The following is a 19,352-nucleotide window of genomic DNA, read 5'->3' on the forward strand; positions in this document are numbered from 1 at the left end:
CAAATACTTGACAGTTATGTCCTGAGCAAACTAGTGCTGCAATAATTGGCAGAAAAATTAGATGAGCTGTTCTGGGGAATGTGTAGTGGGTTACATATGCGTCAGATTCAGAGAATCTCTTCTCTTTACATTTTAGAATTATTGCTCATATCCTACAAAGCACTCATTGCAAAGCTTTTTTTATTTAGTCCTACTTTTCACTAAGATTTTTCCAAATTCAAATTATCTTTCGCTTTGAGTAGATATTTCTCAATTTGGCTATCTTACGAATATTTACCTGATGTCATCTGACAAAGTTGTTTTGGGGATTTTCTGTTATATCATTGTGGCGTACAATGCTTGCTCAGTTAAATGTCATATTTGAAAGCATGGACATTTGAAATATTGCCTCACACAACAGCTTCAAAGCCCAATCACAGTTGAAATTTGAGGTGGTAAAGCAAAGTTAAGCATGAAAACTCTACCTTTCTCAATCTTTATTGTAAGTTCAGCGAAGGTAGATGTGAATCACTATGATTGTTGTTCTAGTCCAAGATATTTTTAAACTAGCAAGCCGTTTAGGCTTAAAGAGGAGAAATGTATCTATTTCTCCCTGTGACTTCCTTTTGCTTTGTATGATGCATTCCACACCCCATATAGCAAAAGGAAAATGCCTTTAAGGATTGGTTTTGGGCAGGAAGGTGTCCCTTCATGCAGGAAAACATTCCCTACTGTAAGGCAGGCACACTTGCCTTCCAATAATACCTTCATGGGTTCCAGGCACAAGAAAAAGTAGGCAGCAGAAATGCACCACATCTCTGTAAACATGGTGCTTTATTGATATCTCAATAAAACGTAATGCAGCCACTGAGTTGCCTTGCTGCACTGCATGACATGTTTATAAATCTGGACCTTTGATTCTGTCAGTGAAAAGGACTAGAATTATTACTTATTTTTCAAATGTGTTTCTCCCAGTATGAAACTCATTTTATTAACGATGTGGACTCTATGGGGCATACTTACAAAGTACTATTGAGTAAGTAATGTAGTACTTCTCTGGTACTCATTAATACATGAACATTTACATTTGCACCAATACACTCAAAACTGGAATAAAAATTAAATATTCACGGTCTATTCATACACAAAAAGTAAAAAAATAATTAACTGAGCCCTATTTCCAATTTTATTAACAGGCAGTTGGACATTTAGACCTAAAAACAAACACATTTAAAAGTATATAAAACATAACGTTTAATGTTACTTCCCATACCAATAAACTCTTTTGTGATGCTTGTGATGTGTTTGAGTCACTAACTGATATTGATAACTAATAACTAACTGATAGAAATCAGATATGACTAATGATTATTGAACAAGCAACTGGTTTATGTGCAGAGACTGTAACATCTGTAATGAAACACGACACCCCACAGTCCCAGGTGGGGTTTGTTAAATGTGTGCAGCAAGCTGATGGGAAATGAGTATTGCCCTTTAGAAATGGATCATCAACAAATGTCCCTAGTGTATGGTATTGAGGTACCTAGGACATAGGTACACCAGGGGTCCCCCATGGTCTGAAGCATGTATTATGCCACCCATTGGAGACCAATCAATTTGTAACTATAGGCCCACCATTGCAGCCTGTATAAACTAGTACTAGCACCACTTACGAAAGATATAGGTTTCCCTATATCTAAGGTCACTGCACTTAAAACCTATAAGTCACCCCTAATGCAGGCCTTTCAATCCTGAAGGCAAGGTGCTCGGTTCTAAGTGTGGGGGTGCCCCTGCACGAGCAGGGCCACCCCTACAACCTTCAGAGTCCATTCTCCCAGGTTGTAAGTAAAACAGCCATATAACATATAGAGGGGCACAGCGTCATTATGCAGTGACCATCTCAAAACTGGATGTAACATACCCTATTATGTTTGGTATCAAATATGTTGGAATCATACCCCCACACCATAAATTGTGAAAACTAGCTCTGATGTGTCCCCACTCGAAAATTGATTTCCGGGCCATCTAGCTAAGTCAAAAACGTGAAGGATCGTGGTTGTAGGAGAGTAGGGTTTACACTTATGTTGCCCCCAATTTTTTTCTGATGTTAACACTGGTTTCTGGCTATAGTCTGGCTGGGTCCATGCTAATCAGGGCCCCAGTCTCTCTGTTCTCTCTAAACAACTTGGAGTGCATATTAGATGCACTAGTGATTGGATACTGGGGTACCTTATGAGCCCCCAGTATATGGTACCCTAGGTACCAAGGGCATAGGTACTTCAAAGGCCTATCAGGGGTTGAAGCATGTATTATTCCACCCCTGGGAAGCAGACTAAATCTGACAACACAGGCCTGCTACTGCAGCCTGGGTGAGGTGGTGTTAGCACTCCTCACTGACATATAGGTTCCCTGTATCTCACCTTACACACACATATAAGCCTATCAGTCACCCCTAAGGCAGGCCCTGTCAATCCTGAGGGCAGGGTGCTTGGTTTACATGTGAGGGGGTGCCTCTGCCTGAGCAGGGCCCCTCTACAGCTCTCAGAGTCTATTCTCTGTGGCTGTTTGTGGATGCGGTTAAACCATATACTCTTAAGTGCATTATAACCTCGCGGTAAATGCTAACTCTGGGATGGCTGCATCAAAACATGTCGTGTTTGGTGTAAAACGCTTTGGAATCATACCCCCACACCAGTAACTGCTGTGGGAGTATGATCCCACCCTTCTAGAGGGATAGGCATGTACCTACTGTGGAAACACGGTAGAATCCTGAAAGAGCCCTGGCATCACAAAATGGATGACACCAGCACAGACACTGGGCTGCCCTCCTGCTGCTGACCGAAACTCACAGTGGAGGAGGCCCAACAATAGGCATCCTGTCACAGGGAGGTGTCACCACCTTCCAGACAGGATTTAGTGTGTTGGGGCTGGGTGGGTGCACTCCTAGAGTGCTTTGAAGTCCTGCACTGGGGGAGCAGTAGGCTCCTCTGTGCATATGCCAGCTCAAACCAGTTGAGGGGCTACCTGCCCCTGCTCTGGCGTGAAACTGGACAAAGGGAAGTGGGTGTAACCACCCACTCCCCTGACCCTCCCATAGGAGTGGTCATAGAGCTAGTCCCTCCCTTTCCTTTATTATAAGATAGGGAACCCTTGCCATTGTAAACTAGATATCCCTAGATGATGCTCTACAAGAAGAATCCTGGACCTGCGACATCCCACTACCTTTGGAAGACTGAAGAATCTCCCTTGGAGTCAAGGAGTGACTCCCCTGCTTGGCAGGCACCAAAACTTTGAATCAATGGTCACAAACTTTCCCGCTCCCGCCAGAGTCTGAAGTCCCTGCAGCCCCAGAAGTGGATTTCCTGACTTCTCGATGGCCCCGTGAGTCTCCAGCAGAGCTGATATGAGTGGACCCCATGAATGATGAGGAACAGCAATACCCAGGTACCATTCACTATTTTCAAGTGCAATCCCTTCACGACATTCTATGAACTTGTGCATTGGACCACGTGTGGTCCCAGCCTCCAGCAGTATTTCCACCGAAGATCAGAGGCCTACTTCGCCCGAGTGACCGTGGGCTCCTGAGAAGTGAATCCTCATGAGGCGTCTTTGCGATCCCTTTCCCATTGGCTTGTGGGTCCCCTGAAGACTTTGTCATCAAACCAAAGGGCTCCCCTGGTTGCTTCAGGCCTGCCCTGACTTACCCTTGCTGGGTGAGTCCCTCAGACCTTACTGGTCTGCACCGCTGACTTTCTTCACTTTCCATGAGACATGCTGTTGCCAAGGCTTGTTGGCTCCAATCCGGTTGCCGACAACTCAGTAAGCTGCAGACTTAGTGTGACACACCGAATCCAGCTCCTGGTTGTCGTCAACACCTCCTGGACCTCGTGCTGAAGAGTCAAGACACCCATGATCACCTGAAATCACCCGACGACTGTGGGCATCCATCTTCCTAGGCCCGGGTCACTGGCAAGTGACTTTAAATACTATCTCCTCTGCTTTCAGGTCTTCTTTCTTAATAATACATCCTTGGATTCCACCGGACACTTCTCCTGTCTTCACAAGCAGCAAGCCTTCTTTGGCTCCCATTGAAAATGACGCCGCGACCTGACACCAAAAGACACCTATGCACCCGGCTTTCCTGGGTGAAGTAACTCGTGCACTCCGGTGCTCCTGTGTGTGATGGCTCTAGAACTACTTACCCTGTAAGTGACTTGCTCATAGACTCTTCCGAAGTACCCTAAAACTTTAAAATTCCAACCGCAACTCGCTCCATTGAAGACGATTGGGATCCGTGGCTGTGTTCTCACACTGCATGCGTCTCCCGTGGGTCCTTTACTTACCTGCCTTGGGTGTATTAGTGAGGCCCCAGAGGTTCTGAAGACCTTAGGCCTTCTCCCTTCTCAAGTCATTCTTCTTATACCTCTTTTTTAGTATATGGTCTGGTACGCCCCTAGGGCCCCAGCCATATAAGTGCTTAATTTGTTGTGAAACATTGATTTGTGCATATGTTCCTGACTTCTAATCTCATAAAGAGATTAATAGAGTGTGTCTAGAAATAAATACATATATATATTTTGTATATATACCTGTGTGGTGTCCTTTCATTTGGTAATTCAAGAGATTATAAGGTAAAACAAGCTGCTTTACATTCCTCAGAGACTTAGCCTGAAGGCTGCTCTCCACAGCTACCACTAGGATAGCTTTCTTTAAAATGTTGTCTTAAACCTATCTACCATAAGAGTCGAATTGCACTGGTGCAAGGTGGCCACTTTAACTAGTGACCAGCATAAGCCAGGCCAACTTCTCACAGTGGTGATAGGAGAAAGTTAAGATTTCCTTCACTCCTTCTTGCTGCCAAGGTGTCAAAATTTTTCTGATATTTGATATGTGCCCACAGTGTTTGGTCACTCCAGCATTTATCAGGACCCTTCGGATCCCCAATTGTATGAACCTCTCTACCTGGCTTAGGTGCAGAGGATTCCCTTAAATAACGCACACTTGTTCACCTGTGGGGAAAAAATAACAGAAGGGGGAAAACACAGTTACTTATAGCTAGGCTAACTGTGCCCTTAAAATGTATCCATAAGCGGAGAATCACCATCCCCTAATGGTTTATTCCCATATTACACCACTATCATGATCCACCACAATGCTCGCTATACACAATATGGTTTAGATAAGTAGCACCGAGTCCTAAATTGGTACAAAACATTCAAAACGGAACAATGTTTGCAAAATATTATCTGCAGGAAACACCAGGGCAGTAAGCAGGAGTGAAGGAAATCTTAATCTTCTCCTATCACCACCATTCTTCATGTTTTTAACTTAGCCAGATAACCCAGGATTTTGTTTTTCGAATGGGGACACATCAGAGCTAGTTTTAACCTTCATTGCACTTTTCTTCGGTGATCTCAATTAATATGTTAGCATTGTTTTTCTCACCCTTTTGCTCCACCCCAGGCTATGGTCTGCGCAAGGGTGTATTGAAGGAAGCCCAATATAGAAGCATGTCACAATTTTCTGAAGGAGGGCAGTATTTTCTCACTGAGCATGTGCCACCTTTGTTAATGCATTTCCCTACTCCTTTGTATGTGTTGTGTTTAGTGTATTCAGGCCGGGTGGAAGTGCTTGCTAGCGTCACTCAAGCTGCTTGAAGGGCACACTTGGTGCCCTCCTTGCATAGTCTAGTTCAAACCAGCTCAGGAAGCCGTTGGCTCCTGCTCTGGCATGAAACTGGACAAAGGACATGGGAGTATCCTCCCCACTGTCCAACTCCTCACCTGGGAAGGCACCTTAAATCATCCCATCCCTTTCCTTAGGGTACTTAAGGGCTTACCTAAGAGTGGGTCCCTGGATTTGAAGTGAGACAAGATTCATTTCAAGACACCACTTCTACTTTGACCGTTTGGACAGTCTGGATTTCGCTGGACTTTACTCTGGGCATCCAGGCTGCAACTGGGAAGATTCCTGCTGCTTCTAATCTCGTTGCCCTACTCGTCTGCTGCAATGCATGTTCTTGTGCTCCATACAGGAACCAAGAATCTTCATCCTCACCGCATCACTTGCATCGTGGGCTTGCTCCTTTGATGGGCTGCACTAGGTCCTCTTGCAGTTCCAGTGTTCCAGCCTCTGGGTCCTTTTGAGGGTCACCTCTGAATTCTGTGGGCTCCCCTGATTGCTCGGTGCCTGCCCTGACTCCCCTGCTTGTGGTGAGTCACCTAGACCTTGCTGGTTCCGACACTGCTCCTTCTTCACTTTCCACATTGTTTGCAGTTGCCAAGGTTTGTTGGTGCTCTCGATGGACATCGACCCCTCAACTCTCCACATACAAGGTGGGACAGCTGATGAACAGCTCCTGGTCTTCCTGGTCTTCCACAGCATTGCCTGGTCTTCACAGCTGCAGTTACAAGGTCACCGTCATCTTTCCTGCTTTACCAGACATCAGTGGGCATTCATCTTCCGTGCCTCCTGGTCCCTTCTGAGTGGCATAGGCTCTATCCCCTCAGCGTGCAGGTACTTCTCAGCTTGAATCCACCTTTGGGTTCCACTGGACACTTTCACCTTCTCCAGCAGCGTCTTCTTCCTGGAATCATCCTTTGAGTTCGACTACGGTTTCCGAGACCACTTCACACCTATGCACCTCTCTTCCCTGGGATAGGTAACCTGGTTCCTAAGGTATCCATTGGTGTGGTGGCTCTCCAACCTTCTGTCTTTCACAGGGTTTCTTCAGTGTCCACTGTAGAGGGTCCTTCTTTAAAATTGCAACCACGTCTTTCTCAATGACTTGCATTGATACTGCGGTTGTGTTCCCACTCTGCACATGGCCTCCGTGGGGCTCCTGGTTACTTACCCCGGGTGATTCATTGGTCCCCGGCACTTCTGCATCTTCTGGGTTGTGGTTCACACATGACTATTTTACAATATGGTTTGGTCTCCCCCTGGTGACCTCTATTGAAAACTATTGTGTGCATTTTGTGTATCTGCAGCTTGGAGATATCGGTATGTGTTAGTGAGTGTCTTATAATAAATACATATTTTTTATAAATACAATGTGTGGTTCTTTTTCACTTAATCTATACCTATAAGATTATGTTCTGGTGAAACAATCTGCCTTACACTCCTTCTGGACTAATCCTAAAGGCTGCTCTCCACAGCTACCACTTGCAGATGTTTCTAAGGTTGTATAAGACAACTAAAATCACCACGGGGGTTGTCTGGATTCGTGCAGGGTGCCCACTTATATAAGTGAACAAGGACACTCACAAGAGTAGCCATGCGCTTTACAAATACCCCTATAACATAACATAACATAACATCTGGAATGATGTGTCAGTCAAGGACCATTTAATGCAACAGAAGCAGCTAAATTATGCAGCTAAAAGGCAAATCATCTATATATTACAATACATTTCTGGCAGTATTATTCCTCTATATTGTAATTTTAACACATATTAATATTGCTTCAGCAACAGTTTCTCCTAATTTGCTCCAGTTTTACACAGGATTATAGCATTTTGCAGCTGTGGCACTGTTTTTAATGGTTTTTTTCAGTAAAATTTGATCCTTCTGAGATAGATGAAAATTACATTGTGATTTAAGTTGCAAGTGTTCATCCATACATTTGGGAAATACATTGCAACAATAGAATTGCATGATTTCATGCCCATGACATTAGGCAAATGATTCAACATTCATAGCAGTGAAGAGCCGTACACTTTGTAGCAGTCATGCAGACAAGTATCTTAAAAGGGGTTTCGAGCTCCTGCAATCTGCAATGATATTCACTGCTTCCCCAATGTCCTTTCGTTTGGAGGTTTTACAATTAAACCAAGGTTTTTCTCCTCCATATAAAAAAATGATATTGACTGCTGATGTAATTTACTTGTCACCATAACGTGATCTGAAACACCTCTATTTTGTAGAGGACTCAGACTTTTGTGACTTGTCTAGTCACAATCAACAAGTCCAGTAAATTTCAACCCGCTGACCAATATTTACAGAACTGCTGTGTAGTGTAGGTTAGAAAGGTTTAAGAATGCGGTTTAATTATCAGTGGTACATTAAAGTTATCTTTTGAAGTCACAAATTCCCAGATCGATCTATATAGCAAAGTTTATTTTTTAAATGAAAAAAACATGATAGAACCTTTTTATAATCAAATGAATTTCTAGTTCAAGACACAGATCCCCAATGAAGTTTGTTATTGGAAATATATCTAAATGAAAGCTTGCTAATATTATGAATGAATGAATGAATGAGGGATTTATAAAGCGCACAGCTACTCCAAGAGTGTCCCAGCACTAGGCAGGTAGCACATATCTGGGCATGTGATTGACTAGTCTTTGAACTTTGAACATGGAAGCAGTTTAATTCATCTGCTCGGCATACAGAGGATACAGCAAGACTTTGCGACCACTACAGAGATCTGAGACTTGAGGGTTGACTTATGATCCATTAGGACCCCTACATTTCTCACTTTGTCATTTGGGTTAGGACCCAGCAAATGGGTAGGCCAGTGCACTAGACAGCCCTGATTGTGGTCAGGTCCAGATAACAAGACCTCCGTCTTGTCAGGGTTGCAATATAGACCCATGACCCATGGCCAGTTCTCCTGCCTCCACTGCCCCAGACCATCACCGAAACCCCGGCCTCCAACATTGCTGACGCCTGCACCGGCGACACCCTAAAATGCATCCTCCTCAACGTACGCTCCGTACACAAACACGCCATGGAAATCTGGGGCCTATTCAACTCTCTCTCGCCCGACATCGCCTTCTACACAGAGACCTGGACCAACGCATCCTCTGCCCCTGCCATTAGCACCGCCATCCCAGACAGATACAAGATATACAACCCCAACCACCCAGGAGGGGGCCTCACCATCACCCACAAGAGCACCCTCCGCCTCACCACCTCCAGTGAAGCCTTCTCCTCCGCTCAACACCTGCACTTCCAGATTCAGACCACCCTCAAAGCCACAAACAGAAGAACCCTCATCTACAGTCTCCCCGGCCCCCGAACACCCTTTGTCATCACCAACTTCATTGCACCCCACGCCATTGCCTCAACAAGCTACATACTCATTGGAGACCTGAACTTCAACCTCGACAACCGCAGCGACCACAACTCTGCTATCCTTCGTGACAACCTCGCCAGCATTGGACTTAAACAACATGTCAACACACCAACCAACAGAGCAGGACACACCCTCGACACCATCTTCGCGGCAGGAAACAGCGTCCAATTCAGCCACACAACACAGCCACCATGGACCGGCCACCACTGGGTGCACTTCATCATCAACAAACCAAAGGCGCCTAAATCAGCCCCACGACCACCATGGAGGAACTTGACTCCACCCTCACCCAAGACAACCACACCTGGGCATGGGACGCAAACGACGCAGCCAGAGAACCTCTTACCTGGATCTCCAACTGCGCTGATGAGCTCGCTGCGCAATGCAACCCTGATAGACAACGCCCCAGGAAAGCCGCCTGGTTCACCACTGCTCTCCAAGAAGCCAGACGCAGCTTCAGACGCCTGGAGAAACACAAAGACAACCGAAAACCACACCACCTACAAGGACGCCATGAGGCACTACCACAACCAGATCAGAGCCACCAAGAGGAACTTCATCCACAACAAAATCCTGATCAACTCCACCAACTCCAAGGAACTTTTCACTGTCATTCAAGATTTCACCAACCCATGCAGCGAAGCCACAGGCATCACCCCAACCCAAGACCTCTGCGACAAGCTTGGAACCTATTTCCACCTCAAGATCAAAAACCTCTATGACAACTTCATTGACCATCCACCAGGCACCACAGATGGCCCCTCACCCCCCAAAAACACCATCCAGCTCACCATCTCCAAATGTACACCGATCACGGTCGAAGAAACTGCCTCAACCATGAAAAGCATCCACTCAGGGCCCCCACCAACCCCTGTCCCCCTCACATCTTCCACAGAGCCGCGGCCGCCATCGCACCCGAACTACAACACACCATCAACACCACCTTTAAAACAGGCACCTTCCCTGATGACTGAAAGTGCGCAGAAGTCAGACCCCTGCTCAAGAAGCCCACAGCTGACCCCACTGACCTCAAGAACTATTGGCCCATCTCGCTCCTCTCCTTTACAGCCAGAGTTGCAGAGAAAACAGTCAACAGGAAACTGACACAATTCATTGAAGAGAACTCCGTTCTTGGCCCGTCCCAATCCGGACTCGGAAGCAACCACAGCACAGCGACCACCCTACTCGCTGCCACAGATGACATCCGAACCCTCCTGGACCAAGGCCACTCTGCAGCCCTCATCCTACTTGACCTATCAGCGGCATTCGACACTGTCTCCCACTGCACACTAGTTGCCAGTCCTAACGATGCAGGCATACAAGCAACAGCCCTGGACTGGATCCGATCATTCCCCACCGGAAGAAGTCAAAGGATCAGTCTCCCACCCTTCCTCTCTGACCCCACAAAAATCACCTGCGGAGTCCCACAGGGATCATCACTGAGCCCCACCCTCTTCAACATCTACATGGCCCCCCTCGCAGCCATCGTCCCACAACACAGCCTCAACATCTTCTCCTACCCCGATGACACCCAGCTCATCCTCTCCCTCGCCAAAGACCCCACCACTGCCAAACTCGACTTCCAGAAAGGAATGCAAGATGTTGCAGTCTGAATGACAAACAGCTGCCTGAAGCTCAACACCGAGAAGACAGAAGTCCTCAGTACCACCCCTTCAGCATGGGACAGCACCTGGTGGCCGACCGCCCTCAAAAGCCCACCTACCCCCTCAGACCACGCCAAGAACATGAGCATCAAACTCGACTCATCACTCACCTTGAACCGACACGTCAACGCAGTCACCTCCAGCTGCTTCAACAACGTCTGCATCCTGCGCAATACCTTCAAGTGGATCCCCCCTGAGTCAAGGAAGACATTCACCCACGCACTCATCACCAGCAGACTGGACTATGGAAACGCACTCTACGCCGGCATCAACAAGTCGCTACTCCGCAAACTCCAGACTATTTACAACACCGCCAACAGACTTGTCCTCAGCATCCCCCAACACGAACACATCAGCCAACAGCTACGAAGTCTCCACTGGCTCCCAGTGGAGAAAGGAGTCACTTTCAAAATCGTCACTCACTCCTACAAATGCCTACACAACAACGGACCCAAATACCTCAACGTCAGAATCAACTTCCACATACCCAAAGGAAACCTTCGATCTTCCAACCTCACACTGGCCAAAACACGGCGCATCCACAGAGCCAGAGCAGGCAGAAGATCCTTCTCTCACTTTTAGCCAAGACCTGAAATGAGCTACCGGCATACATCAGACGTGCCCCCTCCCTGAACACCTTCAGGAAGACCCTTCAGACCTGTCTCTTCGGCTAAACAGATCTGCGGACCGCCTCCCCCTCAGCGCCTTTAGATCCTCACCGGTGAGTAGCGCGCTTACAATTCCTTGATTGATTGATTGATCGAGCGTTGGATTTGAGCCAGTCTAATACTGCCGTCATGCAGGCTGCAAAGTTTCCTTAGCCTTAAGGTCATTTTTGTTATATGTAAGCAGCAGTTCATCCATGTAGGAAACTTCCTGGATGCCGAAGGACTCCATGAGGTTACCCAGTGGGATCACATATATAATAAAAAGAGTGGGGCTCAGGGCCGATCCCTGGAGAATGCCGTATTTGATTGATTTTGATTCAGAGCGGAATGGTTTGAGCCAGATATCTGTTCTCTATCGTTTATAAAGGATTCTAGCCAGGCTAAGGCCTCGTCCTCCACCCCAATAGTGGTGAGGTGATTTTCCGAGAGGATCAGTTCAGGGTGGCATTGATCTTGGCGTCTAGTGTGAATTTAATGGAATCAATAATCTCCATCAGTGCGGATTCAGTGCAAAGCAGGGGTCTGAAGCCAGATTGTGAGGTTTGAAGAAGGTTGAAAGTTTCTTGGAACGACGTTAGCTGAACATTCACTGTTTTTATACTATCTTAGAGGCTCCTGGGAGCAGGGACATTGGTCTAAAATTACAAAGAGTTTCTGGGTTTGAGTTAGGCCTTTTCAACAGAGGGATGAAGTTTGCCCTTTTCCATGCAAGGATACATGACATGTACAATCCAAATTGAGGGACCCTATTACAGACAGACAGTCATGCTGCACTCAGTTATCTTCAGGACATTGGGTATTCCACAGATATGATCTGGATCACCTTTCCAGATTTTCAAGAAAGCATTAAGTATACAAATTAGATATTTTGTTTGTTAGCGTATTTTATGTGAATATTGTAGAAATTTGGCTGAATCCAGCATTCCTGGACCTTAGAGGGAAACAACAGTTTTACACCTTTCATGAGGATGTTTACATGTATATTCATGTTAGCAATGTAAGAAATAGCCATTAACACATCAGTTACTAAACCTTTTAGAAAGGTAATTGGTCATGTAAAATGAACTTCTGCCATATGTTTTAGACTCTCAAAATAATTGCCTGGCTATTTATTATTAAATACACTTTTCTGTAGTGCTTCATATCACACTCCTGCCATTTCTGAGCACTGGAAATAACATCTGTTACATTGACCAATTTATTGGGATCCGGTTTGCTAACTGCAGAACAAAGTTCAGAACAAGTGATGGCCATATTTAGAGTTTGGAGGCTAGGATACTCCGTTAAAGCGTGAGGAATATCTTGTTTGCTTTATTACATGTGCCATAAGCTTTGGTAGAGTGCATAAATTGATTAGTCAATCCCTAAAATATTAGTAAATAGAGTGCACTCGATACATTTTCATTGGTCTTAGAAGATTCTTTAACTGTTTGTAGGCAAGTGAGACACTCAATGGGTCGAGCCTTACAACAGAGACTCTACTGCTGAATCAGAAGACGTATGCTATTAGTTTCAAGAGCTGATATGAAATGTGCCAACAGAGAAATCAGGCCACCAAAATGACTTTAATTGTTAAAAGGTTCGTCTTTTTCTAGCTAACTTTGTGATAGTAAGCAAGACAATTCATATTAGAAACAACTATCATAACAAGTCTGTTGTTTGGTCTCCACATTATCTTCCCCTTGGATGTTATGGACTTTTGCTAGCACCATCCAGATTGCACCCCTAAACACTTCTTATTATGACATACCAGTTTGTATATGCCTTCAAATCCTTATAATACTAAATGTAAAGATTTCATTCTTTAATGAACATACTGTCAGAACCCATCTTTGCTCGGGACTAAGCAAGAGATCAATAAATACCATCACTCTAAGAGCCCCCCGTCATAGTAAACCAAGGGTGCAGAGCAATTTAAGACATATCAGGCGGAATACTAAGATGGCCGCCATTAAGGAAAATCAGGGTCAGCAGTCTAGTGTTGTGTCAGAGGTGGCCCTATCAGAATGTCACGAGGTGCTCCCTCTGGAATCTCGCACTTCACCTAAGTTTCCAGAGGGACCGGCAGCGGAATTTGGTATGGCGTAAAACCAGTTTGTCAGGGTAGAGGGCGTCGTTTCCATCAATTAGTTTCCATTGTGTCAAGTCTTTATCTCTTCAGTGCCGGTTGTGGAGCAGTTACCAAAGTCCACGTAAGACTGTTCTGTTGTTTTGAGTATTAAAGCATTGTAAATTTACCGCGTAATTGGTTGCGCAGTAGTAGTCGGCCCAGCGTTTTGAAAGAAGTTCTCTGTGAAGTAACAGTGTTGCCGTGTGTTTATAGAGCTGCGTTTTTAGAGGAATTTACTGTGAAGCAACAGTGTTGTCCTGAGCAATTAAGCAGCGCTTAAGAGGAATTCTCTTTTTAAAGAAACTATTATTGCACTTACGATTAGTTGAGTAAGGAGGCTTAACTGGAAGGAAGCCAGAATATAGAGTTGCATTTAGGTACCAAGAAGAATATACTTACTGTTATCTGGGTTTCTGGTTGTTAAGGATTCTCTGGAAATTCTTTCTAGAAGAAAAAGGGCAAGATAAACATATTAGACTAAAAAAAGGATATACTGAACAAGATATTAATTAAAGCTTAACACAAAAAGATATAAAGGTAAGAAATATAATTCACTACGTAAATAGAAAGACAAATTACAATAAATCAGGAATTCATGAGTATTGCTGTTTACAGAAATACCAAGGTGATTACCACTAACACCATTTAAGAAGAGAGTCACATACCAAGTAAACACCACATATGTAATGAAGTATAAAATGACTACTGATAATTAGAGCTTATTGTATAACAGTGTTACTTGAAAATTCTGAAATCTGTTCCAGATTCAAACAGAACACACTAGGGCAGAACCAGACCTAGACACATGTTCAGAAAGAAAGGAAGACCGGGTAAAACTTGGCAGTCTCTTCTCTTTCCCATTCCCCTTTCCCCCCCTGAGGGTCTCCTTGTCGTGTAAGTTCACCTCTTGGTGGCAGGAGAGTCTTGGAGTGGCATTGGGACCTGCGTCATTCTATTCCCTTGCAAGTGGGCTGAAAGGCTATTCTGACACATAACCCCTTAATTGAACCTGAAGCTGTCCTTCTTTTGGCTACCCTTCCATTGAACAGTCCTACAGAATTCTACACTGTCACAAAAGGGAGCAGCTAGCTACGGGTATTTGACACAGGTCTCACTCTTTTCAAGGCCCCTCACTGTCACTGTCAAATCAATTGATATTTTGTGATACTGTCTCAAAACGGCGGGTAACTTTAGACACCAATAGTTGTCATCATGAGACCATCATATTTGTGAAATGAGACTGATAAAACATATAAAGAAGGTGTAGGAAAGTAGCATCTGCTTCTTTAGGTTACCCCTTATTTTTGCTTGATGTGATACTCTTTTTGACTAGGACCCCAGTCTATCTGCTTTCTCCCTTAACTGGTGAGCTCAGTACTTAGGTACATCCCAGAATGGATACTGGGGTACCCTTGTCAGTCCCTAGTATATGGTACCCATGTACCAAGGGCATAGGCACCCCGAGGTTTTCCATGGGCTGAAGCATGTATTATGCCACCCTTGGGAGACCATTCAAATTGGAACTAAATCCCTGCCATTGCAGCCTGTGTAAGTTTGTGCTTGCACCACGTACTAAAGATATAGGTTTTCTCAGTGCTTAATTTGTGCCGGTGCTTTCCGGTGCTCAGCACCGGCACTTATTTCTAAGGACACGTTGTGGCTGCCAATGCTTGATGGCTGCTCTGGTACACTGTATGTTTCATGGACCATTTTAAGTCTCTTGCATTCCTCAGTATTATCTCTGCCTCGGAAGGGAAGCGGAACATGGGTGGTTACCTTCAGTGAGATTGAGAGGAAAGGAGAAGTTCTGCTGCCCGGTCAGGGCACTGTGCATATTTGCGCCGAGCTCACTGACGAGGGAGAGGAGAGAGCATTGCAACATTAGGCCCCAAAGTGCGGGGGGGATGGAGGGGGGGCAGGTCACCTAGGCCCTCTCTGCCTGTATTGTGCATGGCAAAATTATACAATTTGCATCCGCTGCTGTCAGGCTGGATCCTGTTTTTTCAGACACTGAAATGTATCTATTTCGTGAGGCAGGAGGCCCGGGCTTTTCTTTCCAGGAGTGGATGTGGCCTGGCCTCCCTAGTGTGTGGATGAACTGAAGCTACAACTTAGTTTCACAGACAGCTCTGTGTACCAGTCTAACCTCCAAACTGTCGAGCTGTGCTGTGCTTGTAAAGCATATGGCCTGACATTCAGGCGCTCTTTCCATCGGCGCTGCACTCAGAGGTGCTGCAAGAGCCTGTGTTCCGCCTTCCTTCAGGCGCTCTTTCCATCGGCGCTGCACTCAGAGGTGCTGCAAGAGCCTGTGTTCCGCCTTCCTTCAGTCGCTCTTTCCATCGGCGCTGCACTCAGAGGTGCTGCAAGAGCCTGTGACCCGCCTACCTTCAGTCGCTCTTTCCATCGGCGCTGCACTCAGAGGTGCTGCAAGAGCCTGTGACCCGCCTACCTTCAGTCGCTCTTTCCATCGGCGCTGCACTCAGAGGTGCTGCAAGAGCCTGTGACCCGCCTACCTTCAGTCGCTCTTTCCATCGGCGCTGCACTCAGAGGTGCTGCAAGAGCCTGTGACCCGCCTACCTTCAGTCGCTCTTTCCATCGGCGCTGCACTCAGAGGTGCTGCAAGAGACTGTGACCCGCCTACCTTCAGTCGCTCTTTCTATCGGCGCTGCACTCAGAGGTGCTGCAAGAGCCTGTGTTCCGCCTTCCTTCAGGCGCTCTTTCCATCGGCGCTGCACTCAGAGGTGCTGCAAGAGCCTGTGTTCCGCCTTCCTTCAGTCGCTCTTTCCATCGGCGCTGCACTCAGAGGTGCTGCAAGAGCCTGTGTTCCGCCTTCCTTCAGTCGCTCTTTCCATCGGCGCTGCACTCAGAGGTGCTGCAAGAACCTGTGTTCCGCCTTCCTTCAGGCGCTCTTTTCATCGGTGCTGCACTCAGAGGTGCTGCAAGAACCTGTGTTCCGCCTTCCTTCAGGCGCTCTTTCCATCGGCAGTGCACTCAGAGGGACTGCAAGAGCCTGTGTTCCACCTTCCTTCAGGCGCTCTTTCCATCGGCGCTGCACTCAGAGGTGCTGCAAGAGCCTGTGTTACGCCTTCCTTCGGTCGCTCTTTCCATCGGCGCTGCACTCAGAGGTGCTACAAGAACCTGTGTTCCGCCTTCCTTCAGGCGCTCTTTCCATCGGCAGTGCACTCAGAGGGACTGCAAGAGCCTGTGTTCCACCTTCCTTCAGGCGCTCTTTCCATCGGCAGTGCACTCAGAGGTGCTGCAAGGGCCTGTGTTCCGCCTTCCTTCAGGTGCTCTTTCCATCGGCAGTGCACTCAGAGGTGCTGCAAGAGCCTGTGTTCCGCCTTCCTTCAGGTGCTCTTTCCATCGGCAGTGCACTCAGAGGTGCTGAAAGAGCCTGTGTTCCGCCTTCCTTCAGGTGCTCTTTCCATCGGCAGTGCCCTTCAGAGGTGCTGCAAGAGCCTGTGTTCCGCCTTCCTTCAGGCGCTCTTTCCATCGGCGCTGCACTCAGAGGTGCTGCAAGAGCCTGTGTTCCGCCTCCTGCTTTTAAATCAGGTAAATCAAAGTAGGGACAACTCCGTCCTGCTGGCCTCATTTTTTTAATTTCATGTTTCTTGACTCTGCGTTGCCAACCTTAACAGAGAAAAATACTAATCATCTCTTCATGTTTTAACATTCTGCAAGGGCCTGGATAGGATTCTTACGAAAAACTTCATATAAAAAGGTCTCTACTAATTCTAACATGGGCTTTCTGTATTTGTTTACGTTAATTACTAGTCGGGGTCAGTAGAACACATTTCTGCATGTGGAGAAGTAAGATGTTCAGGCCACACTATTGTTTCCACTTTTGGTGGTATTTGGTTTCCAGCTCACTAGTACTCACATTTAAATCAATGAAAGCATGACGTAGCGCCTTAAAGATTACACTGTATGTCTTGTGTTATGAAAGCTATGCATGAATCACAGCAGCAAGCACATGAACTTGCTAAACTATGATACTTGGAAGATGGCGAATGGCATTTTCTTACTCACTGCTCTTCTGCAGCAAGGGCATTAGGAAGGGCATTAGCCACCCTAGCTATCCTGGGGGTGTACGTCTATCATGAACCTTCTGACTTCCTGGATGGGAACATTGCCCGCGGCACTCGAGCACTTCGAGGCAGTATGGACTTCTGGGCCACGCTACCGCTCTCGGTGGCAGGGCGGATTGCCTTGCTTAAAATGGTGGCGCTTCCCCGGTTGTTATATTATTTCCGGACACTACCGATCTGGGTCCCACCGGCCACGTTTCGACTATTACGATCAATGATAGTCGGATTCCTCTGGGGCTCGGGCCGCCGGCGGGTGGCCCTCAAGACCCTGATGAGGCCGAAGGATGAGGGTGGGCTTGCGGTGCCGGACTTCGAAAAGTATTATTTAGCGGCGCAGCTCCAGACCTTCACCCAGGAGATCGCCCGGGAATTCCGGGGCCCAGAAGACAGGAGGGGAACGGGTATGGCCAGGCATGTTCTCTCCTTCATAGCGATGCGACAACGGTTGGCCTTGCAGGACTTGTCGATGGAGGAGCGGACCGTTCGCCTGTGCTGGAACCGAGCTCACGCCCGGGGCCACCTGAGAACACCGTATGCGCCCAAAATACCTCTGGGGATGCTAACGGCTTTGCCCCATGGTGGCGATTGGTCACGGTTGGCGAACTGGGAGGACGCCGGCCTACAGCTAATAGGTGACCTATACGAGGACGGGGCGCTCTTGCCCTTTCAGGAGCTCATTGATCGCTTCGGGATTCCCCGCGGCGACTTTCTGCTGCACTCGGCCCTTGTCCGAGCGATCCAGGCGCACTGGAAATGCGGGCAGGAGGAACCTCCTTTATCCCCGGTATGCCAATACGTGATGATGTCTGTGGGCACGGTGAAGGCGGTCACTTGCCTTTACGGCAGACTGATCAATGAGGGGCTGGCTCCCCTCACTACTCTGAGAAACCGTTGGGAGGAGGACATTGGCAAGGAGATCCTGGAGACGACCTGGTCCCAGCTGGTGCGGCGAGCCTGGAAGGGCACACGCCACGCCCGCTTTCAATTGGTCCACTACTACGTGCTCCATAGAGCATATCTGACCCCGGTGAAAATCAGGCGATATTTTGCTACGAATTCGGCGGAATGCCCCAGGTGCCCGGCCCAGGAGGCGGACCTTCTCCACATGCTGTGGGCCTGCCCGGGATTGTCATCCTATTGGGTAGAAGTGGGGAAGACCCTGGAGGAGACGACGGGGAGATCCTTATCGTTTGACGCGGCGGTGGGACTCCTGCACTGGTTCCCTCATACCCCCAAGAACAAAATATCTAGCAAGTTCATTGATTTAGGGCTGCTCCTTGCTAAACGAGAGGTGACCAGGAACTGGAAGGCACGAGCTGGTCCGACAGGAAGCCGGTGGCACAGCGAACTTTTGAAGTGGGCGGCGGGGGAGAGCACGCTAAGATACCAGCTAGCTTGGAGGCAGCGTAATGAGAAGGCACAGGAGGCAGCGCTGGAGTGGGAGACGTTAGTGCAGGCCCTTAGGGATTATTGCGCCCCCAGCGACTCTGAAAGTGAGGAAGCAGCTCGCCCCAAGTCCCGATAGACGATTGCACTTTTCAGCTCTGTTGCTTTCCCCATGGGTCCTTTAGCAGATCCTGTTGAGGTTGTTGCCGTGCGCTGATGGCGGGGTTGGGTGGGTTCTCTTTGGTTCGTAGCGTTTTTGAGGGTGGGGTTTTTCTTTCTGGGTTTATAGGCTTGTTTGGAAAAGCAGATGACGGACAGTGGATCATCCGGACCAGCCTCGACATCCTTCTGAGCCCCCATTGAATTTCGCCGCCCGAC

General features: G+C 47.3%; 1 protein-coding gene across 2 annotated transcripts in view; it reads right to left on the reverse strand.

Annotated features, from left to right (window-relative positions):
• Positions 1-19,352, reverse strand: part of LOC146829995 (uncharacterized) — a 103,037-nt gene that overhangs the window by 14,689 nt on the left and 68,996 nt on the right. For both annotated transcript variants that reach the window (XM_085604238.1, XM_085604239.1), the window contains one exon: positions 13,900-13,944. In XM_085604238.1, coding sequence (XP_085460364.1) covers positions 13,900-13,944 — 45 coding nt within the window. The remainder of the gene's footprint in view (positions 1-13,899; positions 13,945-19,352) is intronic.

Source organism: Triturus cristatus, chromosome 5_1 (assembly GCF_964204655.1).
Source record: "Triturus cristatus chromosome 5_1, aTriCri1.1, whole genome shotgun sequence".
Taxonomy (NCBI): domain Eukaryota; kingdom Metazoa; phylum Chordata; class Amphibia; order Caudata; family Salamandridae; genus Triturus; species Triturus cristatus.